At 43.6% G+C, this 20,574-nt stretch overlaps 1 protein-coding gene across 2 annotated transcripts in view; it reads right to left on the bottom strand.

Moving 5' to 3' along the window:
• The window catches only part of LOC135371018 (rho guanine nucleotide exchange factor 10-like), a 31,638-nt gene that overhangs the window by 8,043 nt on the left and 3,021 nt on the right, over positions 1 to 20,574 (bottom strand). The window contains exons 4-23 of one of the 2 annotated variants that reach the window (XM_064604988.1): positions 19,099 to 19,690; positions 15,391 to 15,528; positions 12,278 to 12,495; positions 11,223 to 11,313; positions 10,232 to 10,323; positions 9,691 to 9,768; positions 8,698 to 8,877; positions 8,036 to 8,152; positions 7,098 to 7,151; positions 5,193 to 5,285; positions 4,200 to 4,427; positions 3,845 to 3,936; positions 3,550 to 3,734; positions 3,378 to 3,490; positions 2,152 to 2,276; positions 1,926 to 2,017; positions 1,684 to 1,796; positions 1,344 to 1,609; positions 1,077 to 1,228; positions 515 to 657 (exon numbers count right to left, since the gene is read on the bottom strand). In XM_064604988.1, coding sequence (XP_064461058.1) covers positions 515 to 657; positions 1,077 to 1,228; positions 1,344 to 1,609; positions 1,684 to 1,796; positions 1,926 to 2,017; positions 2,152 to 2,276; positions 3,378 to 3,490; positions 3,550 to 3,734; positions 3,845 to 3,936; positions 4,200 to 4,427; positions 5,193 to 5,285; positions 7,098 to 7,151; positions 8,036 to 8,152; positions 8,698 to 8,877; positions 9,691 to 9,768; positions 10,232 to 10,323; positions 11,223 to 11,313; positions 12,278 to 12,495; positions 15,391 to 15,528; positions 19,099 to 19,690 — 3,162 coding nt within the window. The remainder of the gene's footprint in view (positions 1 to 514; positions 658 to 1,076; positions 1,229 to 1,343; positions 1,610 to 1,683; positions 1,797 to 1,925; positions 2,018 to 2,151; positions 2,277 to 3,377; positions 3,491 to 3,549; positions 3,735 to 3,844; positions 3,937 to 4,199; positions 4,428 to 5,192; positions 5,286 to 7,097; positions 7,152 to 8,035; positions 8,153 to 8,697; positions 8,878 to 9,690; positions 9,769 to 10,231; positions 10,324 to 11,222; positions 11,314 to 12,277; positions 12,496 to 15,390; positions 15,529 to 19,098; positions 19,691 to 20,574) is intronic. The other variant, XM_064604989.1, reaches the window with a different exon arrangement.

The raw sequence follows: 20,574 nt of genomic DNA, 5'->3' as shown, positions 1-20,574 counted from the left end.
TTTTTTAAAGAAAAATCCATCCATCCTGCACACCACAACTGCCACGACAATGCCGAGTGCACATACATGCTTTGGTGGTCGTTACAGGTTTCGGAGCGCAATGAAGCAAATGTGTTTTCACTACAAGGCTTTTTTTCAAACGAAGAGTGCCTGCGCCGAAACAGAAGGAAATTGTGCAGCGTACAGAAGTGTTTCCGCGCTGGAGACAAACGTGCGAGAATGACAGAAACAGAAAGTACAAATCCTGCCTAGCTTCCAAGTCGACGTGCAAAGAATTTAGTGAACCTGCGCCTGTGCACGTGCACCTGCGGGCAGTTGCTAGCGACAAGGAAACACCAGAGGATGACACTGATGAGGAATAAAACGTGCATCCGTTGAACGTCTACCGCGTTGTGGCTTTTGGATACTTTTCTGTTGGGGCATCGCTAAAATTAGGTGCACGTTAGATTCGGGTAAATACGGTATACAAGAACACATGACAAGTGCACACTGATTTGAGAGCGCTGTAGCTTACCTGGATATCCGAGGTGAAACCATCCAGGACATAGATCTTGTCTGCACAGGCACAGTACAGAGAAGTTCCGAGAGGCAATAACGATGTTATCGGGTCTGTTCCAAGGACTAAGATAGAGGGAGAGTCCAGGTCCCAGTTGCCAGCTGTTAAATGTACAAACAGCTGCATTATGTACCCAGATAAGAGAAAGGTCGACAGCTGACATTACACAATTCGATCATGTTGCAAAAATATGAAATGGAGCCTATTCCACTTCAAGCTTAGCAAGCAAGCAGCCTGATAGCAAGTTGTCTGAAGATTTTTATTTTGTTCCTACAAACGTTATCGCAGTGATGTGAAGCGCATACAGGAAAAAATTAGTGCGATAAGTCTTTCAAAATGCACGGAGTGAGATTTTGCTTCACGTCAAGTTATGTTTCTACAGGATGACAACATTTTCACAAATCACGTCACAATAAAACTTCAGACCCCACCTCGCATTTTTACGACACGATCAAAATATGTAATGACTAGCCTGTACAATGAAAATAAACCGCACGTAAGCGAGGGTACAAATATTTACCCGTATCCCTCCTGTATATGCTAAGTGTGCCGTTGACAAGGGCGACGTACACCCTTTCACAGTGGTACAGGATCTGAGTGACTGTGTACCCGACTGTCGTGCTGCCCACTTCTGTCCACTTGTCTGGGCAGGATGCTCTCAATAAGATCAGCCTATTGAGGAAAACGTACCGAAACTTAGCACCCTCGCGAGACAGCATGTCTACAACGACGTCAGCACCAAACATGAGTTACGAAGGCTGGCTTCAATCGCGTCACACACACACACCTCTTGCTTTCTGTCGTGATCCAGACCGTTTCTGCACTCCCAGGATGTTGGGCTGTTCCCTCAGGAGGGAGAGGAGGTGGTACGGCTTCCATAGCAGCAATGCGTGACTCCGGTAAGTCAAATGCACTGATGGGACGTAGAACGACGTCGTGTAGACACAGTATTACCAAATGGCTGTTGACACCATCAGTACTGCATAGCCACAGGTACTGAATGCGCAGCCCTCCCGGCTGGGGTACGGTGTTGTAAAAGCAACCACATTTCACCTGGAAGCAGAGAGAAATTGTAACACACTGCAAGCTACGCAACGAGTCAATTCAAATCCAGAAGAGGTCAGTACCTCGGTTGGTGTTGTTGCCGGGAACAGGGGCATGAGTCGTACGAGGAGGGGCAGCTTGCTCTGTGGTCGCTTGTCCTGTTCTAGGACGTCCCACGCGGGCATGTTGTCTGGGTCTGTAAAAAGGAGCAACCACACCGCTGTAATATTGCACCCGTAGATGCCCATATAACCTATATATGCCCATATACCCATACAGCCTATATATGCCCATATACCCGTATAACCGACTACTATGCACAAACCTAATGCCAATTTCGCCAAGCGCAAGTCTGTCGTCCAGTCCCGTTTCACTGCAGGGGTGGACATCTGGAAGCTGATCTGCACTTTCTGTGACCTGCGTGAGGGCAAACAGCACAACTGCTCCAGATAACAATGACACAATAACTGATACAGGTAACAATGACACAGCAAAAGCGAAGTGTATGCAATCTCTAAGCATCTAATGCATCTAAGGTTATGCCATCTTACTTAGACTTATGTGGGACGGCCAGCTGCAAGCAACAGCTGTCGAGAAGCGTAATTTCTTCATCTTTTTGGCGGATCGCATCCTGGATTCCTCGGCTCACCATCTGGATTGCTTCCATTGTTATCTCCTGAATAAATGAGTATACATGTAATGCTGCAGTGTGCAATGTACCCTAGAAGCAGACAGTTCATCATGATGGGCCATGAGCTTTCGGGCGTGACAACAGGATTTTTTTCCCTCCTTGCTGCATGAACTTCAAATGTAATGATCTGCTTGTGGTTACAGGGACTTTAGGGGACTACTATGTCAATTTCTTGGTAAAATCTGGTATTCCAACAGGATTCCATCGACACTGCAGCACTTTTCCACATTATATTTTTTTTTACAATTCGTGTGAGGTTGACTATGTACAATCTACGCTGCACAAGGGACAAAAATGAGTACTTTGTATAAAGCACAGCTCTTAAAAAAAAACAGCAATAACTAGGTTACAAAGAGCCGGGCAGCTCAGCCACCAGTCATCTAGAAACCAAAGCACATAAACTAATACACAACAGTACAGATAGGTCTCTGTGTTTTAGGGTAAAACCCATTTTTACCCCTCCACGATTTGTACCATAATCACTTAGGATAAAACTAGAAAACCCAAAATTGGCAATGTGCCAATTCAGCCACCAATGCAGGCACTGCCGAATGCTCTACGTGCTACTGTGAGCAGCACTTCTTTTTCTATTTTTCAATTTCAATTTCAATTTATTTCCTTGCGGTTGGGAGAGCAGCAAAAAGCCATTGAGGCTTGACACCGGCTCCTCCCCCAAAGTTCACTATTTACAGCAACAATACAGTAATGATCAAAGCGTACAGAAAAAAAGAAAACAATATTGTAACAATAACCAAATGAGAGTGAGAAAAATGGAAAGAAGAAATATAATGTCTATGATACAAACAAATCAACTAACAGTTCAAAATTGACTCAATTAACAGTTAAATACCCAACATAAAGCGACAGAGCATTCCTTTTGACATCAACAATGGGTCTGGCGACGTACCAACAAACTTTTTGACCCAAAAATCTGCTTTTACACCCGATATTGCAGGAGTATGCCCTGTTTTTCCTGATTTTTACCCCCCCCCCCCCAATTTTCAAGAAGAAGAAAAAAGAAACCCCAGAAAACACAGGGCCCTAAGTAGTATAGACCAAAGAGTAGCAGAAATAGGGAATACTCACAGGGTATGACCTCTTGAGAGAACTGACTAGTACCGCAACGCGGCTCATGACCTCCATGTCGTGAACCAAGTTTGTCAACTCATCATATAAAACTTGCATTGACCCTGAGCATTCTGCAGAAAGTACAACCATGCAAATGTAACGAAAGGGGATGAGCACTGAAATGCCTTACCCGAATTTCCTGCACCCCCAACGGGAACTAGACGACTTCCAGAATTTCTCGCCCGACCCGAAGAAGCAAGGAGGTTCCTAGTTGCTGGGGCAATGTCGTCCTGAACATCCACCTCTTGCAGAGGAACTGCCCACTTCAGGGTTAGCCTTTCACGGTTCTGACCCGATGACCCTTCCGATGATGATCTGCACAATCAAGAGTCGTGTAGCCAAGAGTCGGTACATATAATGGCAGTTGTGTGGACTCGTGAATCATTGCTGTCACTTCTGAGAGGAGTAGGAAAATTAGTATCTACCTTGGTGTTGCTGTTACACAGACGAGGAGATCATTGAGCAAGAAGATACGTCGGGATTTGGATTTCACCACCAGCCCGCTTTGATCCACTTCCTGAAACAAAAGAAGAAAAAAATATTTAGCTCTTTTTTTTACGTGGAGTTTATGCTTTTCCCCGACAGTTTATGTGGATGACACAAATTTTGTGGAGCATGTTGGTAAAGGGCTTAAATTAACAAAATTAGAGAAATTATTTAAATTTTATGACTAATTAGCTGGTCCATACAATAAACTAATTAAACTAAGTTAAAGTAAAAGTCACCAAAGTCAGTCGGCGACTGTAGTTCACAAATAGTTCAGGCTGATCTTTTACGTACCAACTGTAGTACGTCATCCTGCCGCAAGAGGAAGTGATCAGAACCACCGTCGAGGGATTTCAGAGAGAACTTGGAGCCCAAGGATCCAAGGACTTGAAGCACAGCATGATGCTGTTCTGCCTCCCTCTTGCGCTCATTCAACGCTTCCGCCAGTGACTCCAACTGAGTCAGCGCCAATTGGAGGGACATCCTATCGGGATGTCCCTTGGGTGTGTGCTTCAGCAGGTCCTGGGGCAGACAAGTGCTATACTAGGTACCGTATTTACTCGCATAATTTGCGCACTTTTTCTTTTAATAAAAGAAGTTGAAAAAGCTGGGGGTGCGCAAATCGCGCGGGAACGTTCGTTGCGGTAATCAAACGAAGCAAAATTTCAAAATTTTTAGCATGCCGGTCACATAGGCTCTCGACAGGGCCGATATTGCGTTATCATTGCATTGCACAGGTGCGAAAGAAGTTCCCAAATACTGCACAACCACTGACGGTCGGGAGGCAAAATGCCGGCCCACTATACCGCTCATATACCAGTGAAATACGTCAAAATGCTGCTGGAAGACGCTAGTTGTCGCTAGTTGCGCTTGACGACTGAAAGCAAGCTATGTTTACCAACTTTGTCATGTTGTGCTGTAAGGTTTTGTCATAGCATGTTTATCCAGCGTTTCTTTCTGTGTTTTGTAGTTCGAGTGACAGTATTGTCCATCACGTCAGTGGACCATCACCCGAAAGTGCGCGCAAATCAAACAAAGGCACAGCAATAACTTCGGTAGCACTGAGAGCGTTGCGAAACGTAATCTCCACGGTCGCTGAGACATGCATCCGCGCGCGAAAAGACGGGTGCACAACTTACGAGATTTTTTTGTTTTCTTGTCATTTTTAGCGCTAAACTAGGGGTGTGCAAATTATGCGATGGCAAAAAATATGCAAGTAGATACGGTAAAATCACACACAAGAGTACACCACCCACTAATAACGTTTCAGGGCAAAAAGCATCTTACCTGGAGCAGGAGGATAAACTGTGGAAACCGCTGAACTGGTTTCACCATCAGGCCAAAGAAAGACAACCTGTCCGGACTGTAGATTTGCTTCATCTGTGGCAGGAGACATAGAGGCAATACGTTGTTAGATTCGCAGCTAATGCAGCGATATTTTCCATCCGCACTGTTTCTCCCCGTATTTTTTACAGCCAAACGTCTCCATAAAAAATGTTGGTGCCATGTAGAGCAAGAAATGTGTTGTTTTCTATGGGACACAGAGTACCAGTGCATTTTCATGCAATTCGCTGAGCAAAAAGAGAATGTCAAGCTATGCCAGGGGTGTTTTCAGTTGAACGGCACCATCTACTGGATCACTTCCAAGAACTTACGGCAGTTTTACTTTACCTTCTTTTTCTTTTCTTGTTTTTTTATATATCTGAAGGGAAATGCCTATCCAGCGTGCCCTCTGATATATCGCAGTTCGAAGAGGGATAATACAAATTACCTCAGCACTACTGACTGCACAATGCTCTAACGAACGGCCAGAAACATCGAACAACATGCCTTCAAGGAAAAGGAGGATATAAAGTGGGCATTTGATTTAGAGGGAAGTAATTTCCATGTGATACGCTATATTTGAAGTTTAGTACATAGACACCAGCACCATTCTGTTCTTAAAAAAAAAAAAAAGCACCAAGCTCGATCACTCGTTACATGACCAAAGTTGTGGCCATATGCTAGTCAGTAATGTGTTTGCAGTATGTGCAGCATATTTTCACAGTAAATTGTGGCAGTCATTGGTGCCCTGTCCATTACGCTATGTTCACTAAACGCAAATATCCGCTACACAACAATTATTTACCACACGAGAGATACAACTACTTTGACACTGACAAAACGGCAATGGCCATGCAGTGCTACGCATTTGGCCCACAGCATTCACTATAATTAAAATCAACCACGGCACTAATAGCACGCAGTGCTAAAAGAGCGCCAAAACAACATCCTACAGTATAAGGTGATCCAGAACAGTGACACCCAGTCCAGTGGATATCTACTTATATATATATAGTATATACTTTTTTCTACTTTAGCAGGTCAGGATGCACCTTTTTTGGATGACCTTGTATCGTGTAAAGAAACAAAAAAGTGAATGATTCACAATGCAGCGCAAAGATAACGATACAAAACAAAAAAGTAATGGATAATGGAAAGAAAAAATCTGTGCGTGAGCAAATTATGTGATGCGTAATGTTAAACAAACCAAATAAGAGCAATGCTGATGCAAATACACAGTGCCAGTAATTTTTTTGTGCCCGATTTCAATTCAAATTTTAAATGAAATAGTAGGACATATAACAGGTGGAGAAGACTTAGGCTGTCCCTTATCAATTACTTGCAACTGCTTGTGGTGCCCCCTTGTACAATTACATTACACTTGCTTTTGTTACCCTTCATCTTGGACTTCTAATGATTTTTTTTTTCTTGTTCAATAAACTGGAGCATCCATTACACTTACTGTCATAAAACCACATCTTTGTCTTCCCTTCTTATAATCAATAGGGTTTCCGTTACACACACGAAAAACTACGCCGTACTGACTAAGTGAAGTCTCCCCACGCTCCTGCATTTTTATTTTTGTTATTTTTGGAAATGAATTTGACTGTGAATTAGTGTTACAACTGTACTGGTTTTTACACAAGCCTTGCTCTGGGTGCCATGCTACACAGTACGGCTGTATGAACTAGGTGCATCTGTAGCGCGAGAGCAGCTACAGCAAAACACAAATTCGTTAAAAAGAACACTCTGCATTCCGTGAGATATGGCTTCATGCAATGCAAAATGTCATTCATGGATGGGAGAGGTGACAAGAGTCTACGGTGGTGAGGGGATGCCTTTAGCAGCTGGATGTGCAACCAGCCTCACCTTGTACGAGTATTGGGTTGGCTGCCCGTCGTCCTCTGGTGGGGGAGCACGGGACTAAACATAACCCAACAATGTAAGAAACTCTCAGCACTCAGCAATGCTCACACCAGTGTTCCACACCATCCAATCCAATCCAATCCAATCGATATATGGACTAACCATAACCCAACAGTGTAAGCAACTCGATGTACCCAATGCTCAAACTCTCGGCACTCAGCAATGCTCCCACTGGTGTTCCACACTATCCAATCCAATCCACACCAGTATTCCTCTCTGTCTCTCCCTATGTGCACGTGTGTAAAGTTCAGGCACGTTGAATTCCACGGAACAGTGGGTTTCTGTTTTTGCTTTAACTGCACAGTGTGACTGCACCTACTTTAAGCATAAGGTAGCTGTTCTCAGCTAGGAACCTTACTGCATTTAACGTTATACAATGTTACACATTGGAGAGCTTTTGGTCAACTGCCAAAAGAAAAATCTGCGTGACCCTGAGCACTTTTTCCACATAACTTATCACTCCTCAGTTACGACATTTTATGTGATGGTCCACACTACTTATTCTTATCCACAGCAGTACCACTGTAACTTGTTTTTCTCTGTATCGCAAAATTATGCAGTTTGCACAACTTATGTGCACGTCCCTGTGGCCCGCACAATAACACTAGCAACCTTAGTGCTGTTTGGTCACAGTTATACAGCTGCCACGTGAGTGGGGTGATGACATTTTTTGTTTTGCTATACCGCACATTTGTTTCTTGCTGCCCTGTCCACGCCAAAATTTACCTACTGGTGTGAACACATACCCAGTTCAAGATATTGTAGTAATTTTAAATTAACACTGGCAAAGAAGTACAGTAGATTTCCACATTACCCTGTATCAGGTTAAACACCTACAAATTGCATGTATAATTTTGAACACAGTAATTTGAAATATGTACCTTGAGGAAATCTGCAAATGCAGACTTGCTCTTGGCCGCTTGCTTTGCAGTTTCCATCGCTGTGCTGAAGTTGTTGATGAACTCACTGTATATGTCGAGCACCACTGACTTGGAAAACTGCAACGACATGAACCCCGATTGCTTACAACATGAAAAAGAAGCAGATTTCGAATCTCAGCATAAACAGAAATCATTTTGCTAATCAGTGCCTGTTAGAGTTTCTTTTCAGGAAATAACCTCTCATAACCTGCTTGACAACGGTGGTAACCTATATGACGCATAACCTGCTCGGAAACAATTACACTGGAAACAATTACAGTGTCACCTGTCTATGAACTTCCTACTGCAATGTAGTGATGGATGATAACAGAGCTGAGGTTCAATCAATAACCTCCTGAGAGTCCAGAAGGTCAATTTTACTTGGCACAGTTCGCGAGCCTCATGCACCAGCGGTCAGGTACCAGTAAAACGGCAGTCATCTTCCATTACTTCTGGGATATGCAAAACTCATTTAAAGGAAACAGCAGCAACCAGGTGATTTTATTTCAATCGATGATGCTAGAGGCGATCTAAAGTGATTTAAATCGCGGATGAGCTTTACTATACAGGCACCACACATCACCAGCTGCAGAAGAAGAGAGGACATGAACGGACAAACTTACTGAAGCAAGAAATACTTCGCCTATCCGTTCTCTGTCATCCCATTCCCAAACACACTGCGTGAGCGCAATGCCAAACAGTGTATGGCACTGCAGGATCTCCTCGAGTCGAAAGAACATGATATCAATCTTGCGCTGGCTCAACAAAGGAGGCTGGCTCTGCAGGAGCGGCCTCTTGAAATCCTGTAGAGAGTGATTGCAATGTTATAATAAATTGAGGGAGAGAGAAATCCTTAAGAAGGTTAGCACCGAGCGCACAGCATCGTAATTGAAGCAGATGTTTCTATGTAAGAATTATTAATTATTGTTATTAATATTATTATATTAATATATTAATTATTATTAATTAATTTTTTAATTAAATTAATACGCTGAAGAATTTCTGTAGACATCCCACATGTACGAAAATGCTGGGTACAGTCAAACTGTTGATGAAAATAGCCGTGCCCCCATCGAGCCACGAAGTATTCCTGCTCCGCATGTAGAAAAATGCTCTACCATACTTGGGGGGGGGGCTAAAGTAAATCACGAGGGTAAGCCATACACCTCGCGACATTCTCAAACATGCTTCACATACTTTCGGCCGCTGCCAGTGGTATGGTAGTACATGTTGGAAGTACTTTTCTTCAAATTAGACACTTTCATAATTTGACATCCTCTGGCAGCTCACGAATTTCTCCACACCGGGTCACTGTCTACCATAGTTGCACGACCTACGAAGTTTTCCTCAACGCCAGCTGCTAATCTGCGTCTATGCTACCATTATCATAAATTCGTTGTAGCGTGAACAAAATTTTTCCACCGGGGTCACCATATATTGTTCATTACTGGATAGTCCACAATTTTTAGCCCTCTTAATTAAGAAAAGTATATCAACTAAATTCCGGAGGGGAAAAGTATGTTGCACAGCTTCACCAAACAACAGGAAAAGGGCAACAATACAGGTTATGCCTTATAGGCCCTTAAGGTAATAAGATGAAATGAAATGAAGCTTACAGATATTAGTCTCTGTAAGGACCCAACATAGGAATTCTCACTCTCAACAATGTTGTTTACAATGAGCCTTCTTTTCATCTGGAAAGAAAAAAGTAATATTGTAGTTTCAACATGGAGTCAAGTAAGTTGATACAAAGGAAGAGATGGACGGCACTGAGGAATTTCCTCAACATTTATGGAAGCAGGCCATGGACTCTGTAGGACTGCTGTATGCAGGATAGGTCCAACTACAAGCTACTCTCAACATATCAAAAGAGGGGAAACAATCTTTTCAGTCACCGGAAAAAATAAAATACAAGTTCTGTTCAATTTTTCCACTGACTAAGTTCGTAAAAGTAGATAGAACAAGGTAAGTTATGCAAGGACTGTTAATTTCTGGTAGAAGACAGAGCGCCTGATGTTGCAAAATTCTCTACGGAATCGTCAAAGTAGAGATTTACAGCAACCTAAAAAGCTTTTGATTACACTCAACCACGCTGAAGTGTAGTACACAAATTCCAGACTATTTTGATGCTTGGAGGCAAACAAAGGACCAAGCTACCTGTTCCGATGTGAGACCTGGTGGCATGGCTGGCAGGGTCAGCGGCGGTCGCTGCTTCTTTGGAACTTTGATGTCTACATATCCTTCATCCTCTGCAACATCGTTAAAAAATCAAACACTCATTTTTCGGACCGCAGTTCTTTAGCACAATGGTCACCATAGTGGAAAAAGCTTCGGAAACAAATACCATATTTATTTATTTACGTTGCCCTCAAAGCTTATGCAGCTTTAAAGAGGGAAGAGCATTAACGAGCAAAACAAACATAAGCGAACAAACCAAGCGAAACCAGAAGAGTAATAATAATTTTAAAAAAACAGAGAGCAGAAGCAGTGACAGTAAGCACTACATGCAAATGCAAGGCACGCTAGAAGGCAAAATGTGTTAGAAAAGCATGTTATATGAAAGTGATCACATAAAGCCTTTTGGAACTGTGAAGTATTGGTAATTGATGAAACATAGCTGAGAAGACAGTTCTATTCCAGGGAAGTCATAGGCAAAAATGAAACGAATAATTAAAAACAAAGCTTTTAGTTGCGCAAAAGGAAACATCAACATTTTGCCCATTGCCCAGTCGTGAAGAAGTGTGTGATAGGGAATCGTTGTTGTCATAAATTTTATGAAACAAAGGTGAAGAACAGATGTGTTTTTCTTGAAACTGACACAAACAGACAAAGTGCAAGTGAAACCAACAGAAATCATGACAGAAAAACGACCCCAAGACTAGGGACAATAAAAACAGGTGAACACAGACAAAATCTGAACTGAAATGTTACACACTTGCACAACGTTTCAGTTTGTTCGTACCATTAAATGGTGACGAAAAGCTTAGTGTATTATGTTGAAACAAGGTCTTGTGCTGCAGCTCTCGGTCAAAGACAAAGACAATCGTCTCGCGATCAGTCAACGCCTTAACTGCTCATCACCCAATTGATCAACTCATCATCAACAGAACTGCTCCAGATTTAATAACGTTGTAAAAATGAAACCTACCAGAAAGCTGCCTACTTCCCATTCGACTAAGCTTGTCAGAGTCATAGTCTTTCCGCCGTGTTGAGAAGAACCGTGTGAAACTGCTAGTCAGCTGCACCCAGAAGAGAGGACACAAAGTTACTGATATCGTATTTAGCCGAGCCTCTTTAGAACGCTCGTGGGGACATGGAACAAGACACTTGTGTGCGAAAACTATCATGCCCTAATTGTACAAAGAAGTGTTTAGATGCCTGAACTTCCTCCACGAGTCATAATTTGTTAAATATGCCAGCTTTCGAAATATGAAAAATCAGCAGCAAGGTTAATTATATTTCAACTAAAATTTCACATAACAGCTCAATTAATTACAACACTCAAATCCATTAGAAACTTGCTGCTAAGCAAGCACCACAAGCACTACAGAATTTGTCTCCGGTAATAATGTAGACACAGGGGCATAAAAACAGGCAGCCATTGAACGAGCCTGTTTACAAAAATCTCGCTGCCATGGCCCAGTTCCAAGTCGGTTTTGATTTCAGCGATGGACCTATGCAGCGTTCCCCAATAACAGGTAACTAAAAGCGCGCAGGTTCTATAGACTAAGATCTATGCCTATCCATACCACCAGAAAGCCCAACAACACCGAATATCCCGTGGATGTACGAATAATGTCCTAACGGATTTCCACATCCGACGTACGAATCCGTTAGGACATTATTCGTACATCCAGAGGATATTCGGTGTTGCTGGGGAAGCCCAATATTAAGCGGTATCTGCATATTCACTTCTCACTAAGGAGAAAAACGGTAATATCATGCATGAGCTTGTGTGCATGCTTTTAAATTTTGAGGACCCGTAGTAATCCAATAAACTAATAACGTGTCCATACCCCAACAACACCAAATACCCTACGGTTGTACAAATAATGCCGTAACGAATTCGTACGCCCCAATCGGACATGCGAATCCGTTAGGACAGTATTCGTACATCCAGAGGATATTCGCTGTTGTTGGGGTAACCGTGAACTTTCTGGGAAGCTACTCATTGTGTCATACAAGCGTGACAAAGGTACAAACATCAGAATCCTTGCGCTTCTTGAGTGGCTTCGCATTCTCCACAAGCCGAGCTGCGAGTCCCAGACTGCTGGTTCGGCTCGCGACATCGCCCTCTTCGGAGCTTTCGGAATGATCCAGTCCAGGCTCAGACCCGGTGACGCTGTAACCATCTTCACAGCCATTCTCCCGTCTATAAATGTCTACTTCCTCATAAATGTTGTCCTCTGGTCTGCACATGTCTGCGGAGATTATTGGGGGCACATGTTGTAAGGCTCTCGTGTAGTTGGACAGAGAGGTCAATGATGCCCTCCAACCAAGGTGCTCAGATCACTGAAATTCTAAACCTTAAAACGTGCCACTTTTTTTGCAGTGAGGGCCATAAAATCTCAAATAGGTCACAGGTGTGCTGGAAGACTTCCAAAACAAGCTTCAACAGGAGAAGCACCAAATTAAGAAAAGACAAATGTACTGCATAATTTTCTAAAAGCAATGTTAAGAAACATGTTCTTACTAGGCGCAGAAATACTTACTTTCAAATGTTGGCTAGTGTAAGCAACACAATTTCGCAGTAATTAACTGAATATCAAACTATTACATATACGCACCAACAGTACAGGTATAGCTGAATTAACGTGTGCACACACACACACACATTGGAACAAAAACTATATGACTGTTGAGCACACCCACCACCAGAGGAAGCATATCCCAGCAGTGGCTAGACTTGTTTCTGCTGGAAAGCTACTCACAAATGGCGCGGCTTTCCATGTCAATTGGCCATTGACCTTAATGAAACTGCTTGCGAGTCGCGAGTTTTAATTCAACATGCCGTAACACCTTCAAAAAAGTTTATGCTGATAGCTAAGTGACAGGGCACTGAATGCTTTGAAAGTAGGTCGTTTGAAAGATTCATGTCGTAACATGTGCAGACGGCGATTGAATATTTTGTTGTCTTTGCTACAGTGACACAGCGGCCATTGCTGTCCTACTTATGGCTTCCGCTATGACAGCAGCAGTAAGCATCCCTCCCTTTAATAGCATTTCTTGCGGTAATGACACAGTGCAAGTGTCACGGGGAAGGCACCAACAGAAGCAAAAATGCTGTTTCGTGATACAGGGTACATATTATGAAAACGCAGCAGATTGCCCCTTTAACCAATGTTGTCAACTTCCCCATTTTCATGTGTATAGCCCACGACCTACTAGATCATAAAGACCATGTCATAGGCACCCCTTCCCAGCTGCCAAATTTGGAAGCTAGCGGTGGCGCTACTCGTCGGCCCGGTTATTGCTACCCCAATTTCTGCCATACTTCGTACTTCAGCTTACCTTAGTAGTTTTGTACAAGCGGTGGATGTCCCACGGGAGATGCTTTTTTCTAAAGTTCATTATCATCATCATTCTACACATTTTCACAGGAGCTGTTGCTGTTATCTGCTACGGTGGTCGTACGTCCGCTTCTGCGCGTTCAAAATTCAAATTCCCATTGTCCAATCATGATGTAGATCTCGCGGGCCGACAAGTAGTGCCCCCTAGCGGTTCGTGCGGACGGGCTCCTCATACGGGTTGCCGATTGTAACGTGGTCGTTATAATCCAGTAGGTCGTGGTATAGCCCGGCGCGGGTAACCAGACACATTTTAAAATTTTGAAATAAGGCCACCTTGATAAGATATTTTGGTGCACATTGAATCTAACTATCATCGGGAATCGCGTGGTAGGTGTTTCTTGGTGTTGCTCTCTGTACAGGTTGCTTTTAAGTAAGAATTTTGACGCGTGTCAGGCTAGCCTGTGGCCAACCAGGCCTGGGCCTCTCAAAGATTATGATTCTGAGCCATGAGCCAGATCTGGGCCTTATTCCTCTTTGCTACACACACGAACAGAAAACAGTTGAAGACCACAAAACCTCCACCGCTCGCTTGGTCACTTAAAAATACTGGGTTTTCTATTGTGACCATTTTAGAGCACTGCGAAGGTATGTAACTCTGAAACAAAATTATGTGTGCCCAATGGCTGAAATCCAAGGAAAGGGTATTGCTTTCCTGCATCAGTTAGTTCACATGTGTGCACTTTGGTTAGTTGAAGCATTGTAACAGCAAATGCAGTGCATATCAAGCAGGTCAGTATAAAGGGGTGCAAATATTAGTACGAGACACTCTTATACAGGACCAGAAAACGTGACAGACAAAAACATGGACACAACAGAGAAGCAGAGGTGGCAGAACGTCAACCTTTTCCTTTCCCCCTTGTACTGGTGAGTGCTGTTTTGGTCCTTGGGTTTAGAAGCTATCACAATGTGTGAATGCTAAGCATGTTTGCAAGCTGGCAAGCTCACTAACCTCAGATGCTCACAACGATGCGAGAGAAAACATTTGTAATTGTTTCAGATCGCATTAAAGCAAAGAACTCCACTTTCGCGTGATCAAAGCAACATGTTGAGAGCGCGTGCAAGGCAGATGAAGCGTTTTGTTTCGTGATGATTTGCAAAGTGGCCAAATAGGAATAATTTGCTTCTGAAGATACTTAGGCGCCTGTCTGCGACGTAGTTCATAAAATGAGCCTTAATTTTGCCCCAGAGCCATCTTTTGGGAGAGCTTGGCCATTAGGATCACATAACTTCAAGCACGTCGCGCGACATCACGGCAGAACAACCCGCGTTACTGTGCTCCATTTTTGTCCCGTCCCCAGCGGTCGCCACCGCCATGTTGATGCAAAGCATCGCTTACAGTGCCAGGAGAGAAGCCCTTTCAAGCCTTTCAAGAGCCCTTTATCCTAGAATTCTTGCACTAAGTGGCGACTCAAACCCCATATCACTGGCGGATGTCGGCTGTAAACCGGCAGTTAGCTGAGAAGCGGATTCCACATGCATTCAAGTTTATGGTTTTTTTCGCAGCACAACATCTTGGCCCAATATTGGACCAATACTGGCAATGTCTGCCCAATATTGGACCCATATTGGGTCAAGATGTTGCGCTGCTTGTGCGTGTGATTTTAATGTCAAGGCAGGATCCCTCCACGAGATGGCTGATCAAAGAATGGCCACGCTCTCCCTACGAACGACTCAGTTTTTTCAGCGTCCCATTTCTGCCACCTATGCACGAAGGAGCAAAGCTGAAAGAAAGCCACCACCACCAACCTCCTCCAGCAAGCAGGGGGGTCACGTGACGCTTGTGCGTATCGTCGTACAGCATGTAGAGCGGCTCCCCAGCTGCAGTGCTCGCATAATGCTGGGACGTCCGACCGTACGGGCTCGCTGTGGCAGGTGGCTGGAATGCTGGGATGCCACAATGCCACACAGGGGTTCGGTCAATGCACCGCGCGTCACATATCACAGAGTATAGAAAGACAGAAAGATGGGCATGAGGGGGACTGCAGTCCATCACCAACAAGCAGGTACACAGAAAGAGGAGACACACCAGTAGAGCAAAAACAGAGCAAATGCTGGGTAATAAAAAGATGTACCCCCGCAACAAATACCTTACTGTAACTCCACCGTACATGCGGCTGGGTGGTAAAACAGATATACATATTACCCATTAATTACGCTACTGCAGCTAACTCTCGAGTTAGACCCAGCATATAATTAAGCTGAGCTAGAAAGTTCAAAGCTGTAACACAAGTACTGTAATTTTTGCAGAACTGGTGCATCTCAATGAATCATCATGCGTACTCAACTAATTGTTGCGCGGTGCAAAGAATGGCAAAGTCATATTTGTGTCAGTATGGCTGCCTGCTAGTTCTAACTCCTTTCCCTTTTGTTTGACTCAGTCTCTGTAAGGTTCAATTTCTCATGTGGTTCTTTGCTGTTCACGAACCACCAAACCTTCAGTCTTCGTGGCAGATTTATTTAGCTAGATAAATAAATTTGTTTCTAAACAAATGTTATTATTTGTTCCTGCTACATTGGGCATGAACTGGAAAAATTTTGTGTTGAAAAACCAGGAAAGATATTTGAAGTTTGTCAGTGCGATTTTACCATTCACGAATTATGAAAACACATTCCCCCATTCCATTTTCAGGTGTATCATTGATATTGTCTGTTTTGAGTGCCACACAAAAAATATGAATATAAAAATGTTTCATATTTGCACTGCACAACAATGCCTTAATCATAGCAAAAAGTATGGGAAATCACAAAGTACTTCGAAAGAAGCCATCCTCGATTATGTTTCTTGCTTCTCTAAGAGCCCCTTTTCGTTTTCTTTGTGCATAAATATTCACGGTCAACAGCACTATATGGATAGAGGCACTACAAATTTCCCCTCTACCTTCCACCCATGTAGTCTACTGTGTGTATCCTGTGTCTTGTCCATTACATGTGATTTAAATGCAACTTGAATTGTTTTTAAGTAGAACATGCGGTTAATTCTTGTCTCCGCACAATTTGTGAGTTGAATTGCAACGTTGATTGTTGAGCACATCATATGATTTCCAAGTATCCTGTTACGAGAATCCCAACTATTGAGCAACATGCAACGCATGGCACAAAGCCGATCTTCATGCTCACCAAGCAATAAGAGATTCTGAGCTACACAACTCAGCATCCATAATTTAGATTATGGTATAGTTCTGGATGTCTGTTCATGCGAAATATCTCGCACTCTAAAGAGCTGAACAAACGAAGTTCAGCAATCTGGCATGTTTCATTGATCAAGAAGAAAAAGAAGACTGTAAAAGAAAAGACAACAAATCTAATGTGTTCACAGCGCTCAAAATGGGGCATCTCCTTATCAGAAAAATGTTCTCGCATTTTCCTGGCTTTGCTTCAATTCAATACCTGGGAGCAACGTAGCCTAAAAAGAGAAAAGGCAGTGCTCTGGCTCAGATGTGGTGAAACGAGAAGAACAAGGACATAAATCGTGTATGAGGAATACAGCAAAATATCTCTATTCGGATCCTACCAGACTGCTCTTCGGACATATTGTCATTACAAATGTGTAAAAATCACGTGCGCACACAGATTAGTGGACAGTATCGTTATCGAGACCAGGAATGTATTGGCATACCTAGGAAACTACAATACTGACTGCATGTGTGACCCCCCAACAACACTGAATATCCTCTTGATGTACGAATAATGTCCTAACAAATTTGTATGTCCGAAGGATATCCTCAGAACATCCATCGGACGTAGGAATCCGTTTGGACATTATTCGTACATCCAGAGGATATTCAGTGTTGTTGGGGACACGAGCCTAGTTCAACAGTAGTTTTTATTTTTACATATTTTATTATCTGATTTGGTGCAAATGTTATTTTTGATTTTCTGACTGGTTGATTTGTGTACGTATGGCACAAAAGTGGCACGACGGCTATCCAGCTTCCAGTACATGCCCAAACGAGTGATTCAGCCAGACAAAACCGGCATTTCATTGCTGCTCTAGCAAAGCCAAAGTGTGCGCCCTCTACTTGATTTGTGTATTATTGGGCTTCCCTAAAGTGTGCATAGTCATATCCCACATAAGAACAGCACTTTGGTAAAGTATTGCTATACAGAACAGTATGGCTAACACAGTATTGCTGCACAGAAATTCTATACCCTGCAGCCATTTTGTCAGTACTATGTAAGAACCAGATGGTAACAAGACATAGCTCCATAAGCAGCATTTGAATTGTTAAATACAGTGCAATGAAGGAAGGAAGCACTCTGAAATACTTAAAAAGTACAAGGGTAGAAAATCCAGTGAACTGGTAAGGAAATGTTAACGAAAAATAATCCCATAATAGCTCTTTCAAAATTTTTAAATTTTTTCACAAGTAAGCTTTTAAACAAGTTCCATGCCTTACTTTTCATGACTTAACATCTGGGCTGCGAAAAAGCCCTTCCACATTCATTTTGTGAAATACAAAACATGCAGCGGGTGCCAGCTACATGTCTCACATGTGCTTAGCAATCACAGGCATTTTGATAACATGCTCTGCTTTCTCATTATGTCCTATCAAGACATGACGGGACATCAATACGGAACATCAATATTGCTGCTCCTTTTGCGAAAGAACTATGCAGCACACAGGTACGTGGATGAGATAAGGCAAGGCAGTAATCAGGGGACAGAAACATGATGAAACGGGGCGCGAGCATGTGCGTGAAATCAGCGTCGGACGAGTGACAGTAATTAGCTCGTCTGAAAGGACATGCATGAAGCAAATTACCTCAGCCTCTCAGACATTATTCTTCGAAAGCACGGTTACGATGGTGTTGCGTGAACACAGAAATCTTAAGGAGTATGCAGAAGGAAACCTCTGAAACTGGGACATATGGGCAAGGGTAGCGCCATATTGAATCAGCTACCGTTGCTGTGGCGCAAGCGGAAAAAAGAAAAAATCCGGTAAGCATACGCCAAACGTAACGCAAAAGAGGTTTTTGGAGCAGTAACACACAGCCCTAATCCATGAAACCCTAAGATTTGAAAGAAAAAAAAAAAAGACACAACATGAACGCCACATGGAGACACGGTCAACGCCGCTGCCCCGACCAGCCTTGGCTACAACCCTGGATAGGGGAAGACAGTGACAAAATCTGTAGCCAACGGAAGCAGCGGGACAAGCGTTTTCAACAGTTTTCGGAATCGCGCCTCCTTTCACGGGCTAAAAATATGCGACGTTTCCTAGTCTGATTCAATACGGCTGCCTCCGAGCGCATACATTGAGAGAGGGAAGAGCCCCGTTCAAGTTCTTTGCTCTCTTCCGTCCCTCCTCCCCGCCTTTCCTTCTACCCTCTCTTCGCAAGATTTCTATGTGCGTGAAAAGGGGCTGATTACAGCACTCCCCCAAAATCGAACTGGGTGCAGATGTGCGCACAGTGCCCCAACAACTCATGCTTGCAATGAGAATGCGTACTCACTTTTATGACTAGGATAAGGGATCCAAAGGCCCTTGGATCTGTATGCCGACGCTGGTAATGTCCCGCTGGACACTTCCACTGGAGGCACCTGGTGCTCTACGTACTCGTTCATCACCCTCCGCCACGTGGACGCCGGGATGTGGCTCTTCGCCGCCCCCACCGTTCCATAATCACCCTCTTTCCCACTGGTATGTTCCAACTTTGCCGTGCAAGTGTCGGGCATGAGCATCGTCTCCACGTCCAGATTCAAGTTCTCCAAGATGTGCACATGCGTGCGATGTACGCGAGTCACTTCCTCTCGCACATGCTCCGGTTGAGGCCTCGGCCGGCGCGGAATCGTGGGAGCGCCGCCGACGCGCAAGCACTCGTTCCGGGCGTACTCTTCGGCGTCGGTGATCTCCTCGTAGATGTTGGGCTCCGAGCCACGCCGCCGAACCCCCTGCTTCTTTTCGGGGGAGCCGGCAGGTTTCTTGGAGTCTTTGGCACCGAAGAGGAGCTGTTTGGCGTAGGCAGTGGTAGTGCCGTAGATTCCGTTGGACTTGCTCGGCGATCCGCCTTTTTTCTTTGCTTTCTTTTTCTTCTTATGGCTTTGCTAGATTACAGAGAGGACAAATTAGCTATCCGTCGCGTTCGTAAAAGCTATCGACGGTTCAAATGCGATGGGCTGTGGCAAATGGTTTCAGAAAAATATGTAGTCAGGTGCAGCGATTTATCCAGAATCCCCCACCCCCTACGCCACCCTTCCCAAATCTTTGGTGCTGTCACCCTGTCTTTCTCTCATCTGCACACCATACATGGGGGGAGGCTCGCGTAATTCAGCTTTAGATGCATGTCAGCACTGGCATGTAAAGTATAACAACATAATATGGAATAATGACTTCCCCCCTCCCAATTTTTTTGCAACACTCCCCGGTGCTTGAGATTCTGGATAAACCACTAGACAGATGTGTCTAAACCTGCCAGCAGTTTTAGGATTTTGTGGAGCTTAAAGCTTCAGAAATTTTCTCATGATTCTGACTCAGCTACATTATAATTAGAGCCTGAAGTTTTCAAGAAATATTTTTTTCTAAATTTGGGACAGAAAAATCGAGTAAATAAACATGTGCCCTAAATTCATGCAAATTCGGGTGAAGAAACTTCCAGTATGCTAAAATTTGTGGAGAAATCGGGCTGAGTTACTTGAACTAACTACACTGGTTTGGTACAAATGGTGATGTAACTGCATTTGCTTCCAAACAAATTAGTGTGCATCCCTACAGATGTCTCAGTGATGGCTATTTGCAGGGTAAAAAATCGGGTTTCACCCTAAAGAGGCAACCTTCAATGCAGGGTGCAAATTTGAGGAAGGGTCGGGTTAAACCCTAAAACTTCAGGCAGTAATTATAATAAATGTGAGAACCCTCGAGGAAAGAAGTGGCACATAAACCCTTTCTCCAGAATTAGTGTCCCGATATGTTCCACAGTTCCATTGGATAA

Source organism: Ornithodoros turicata, chromosome 10 (assembly GCF_037126465.1).
Source record: "Ornithodoros turicata isolate Travis chromosome 10, ASM3712646v1, whole genome shotgun sequence".
Taxonomy (NCBI): Eukaryota; Metazoa; Arthropoda; class Arachnida; order Ixodida; family Argasidae; genus Ornithodoros; species Ornithodoros turicata.
Note: the sequence above shows the minus strand (reverse complement) of the source record. Positions and strands in the feature narration are given on the sequence as shown.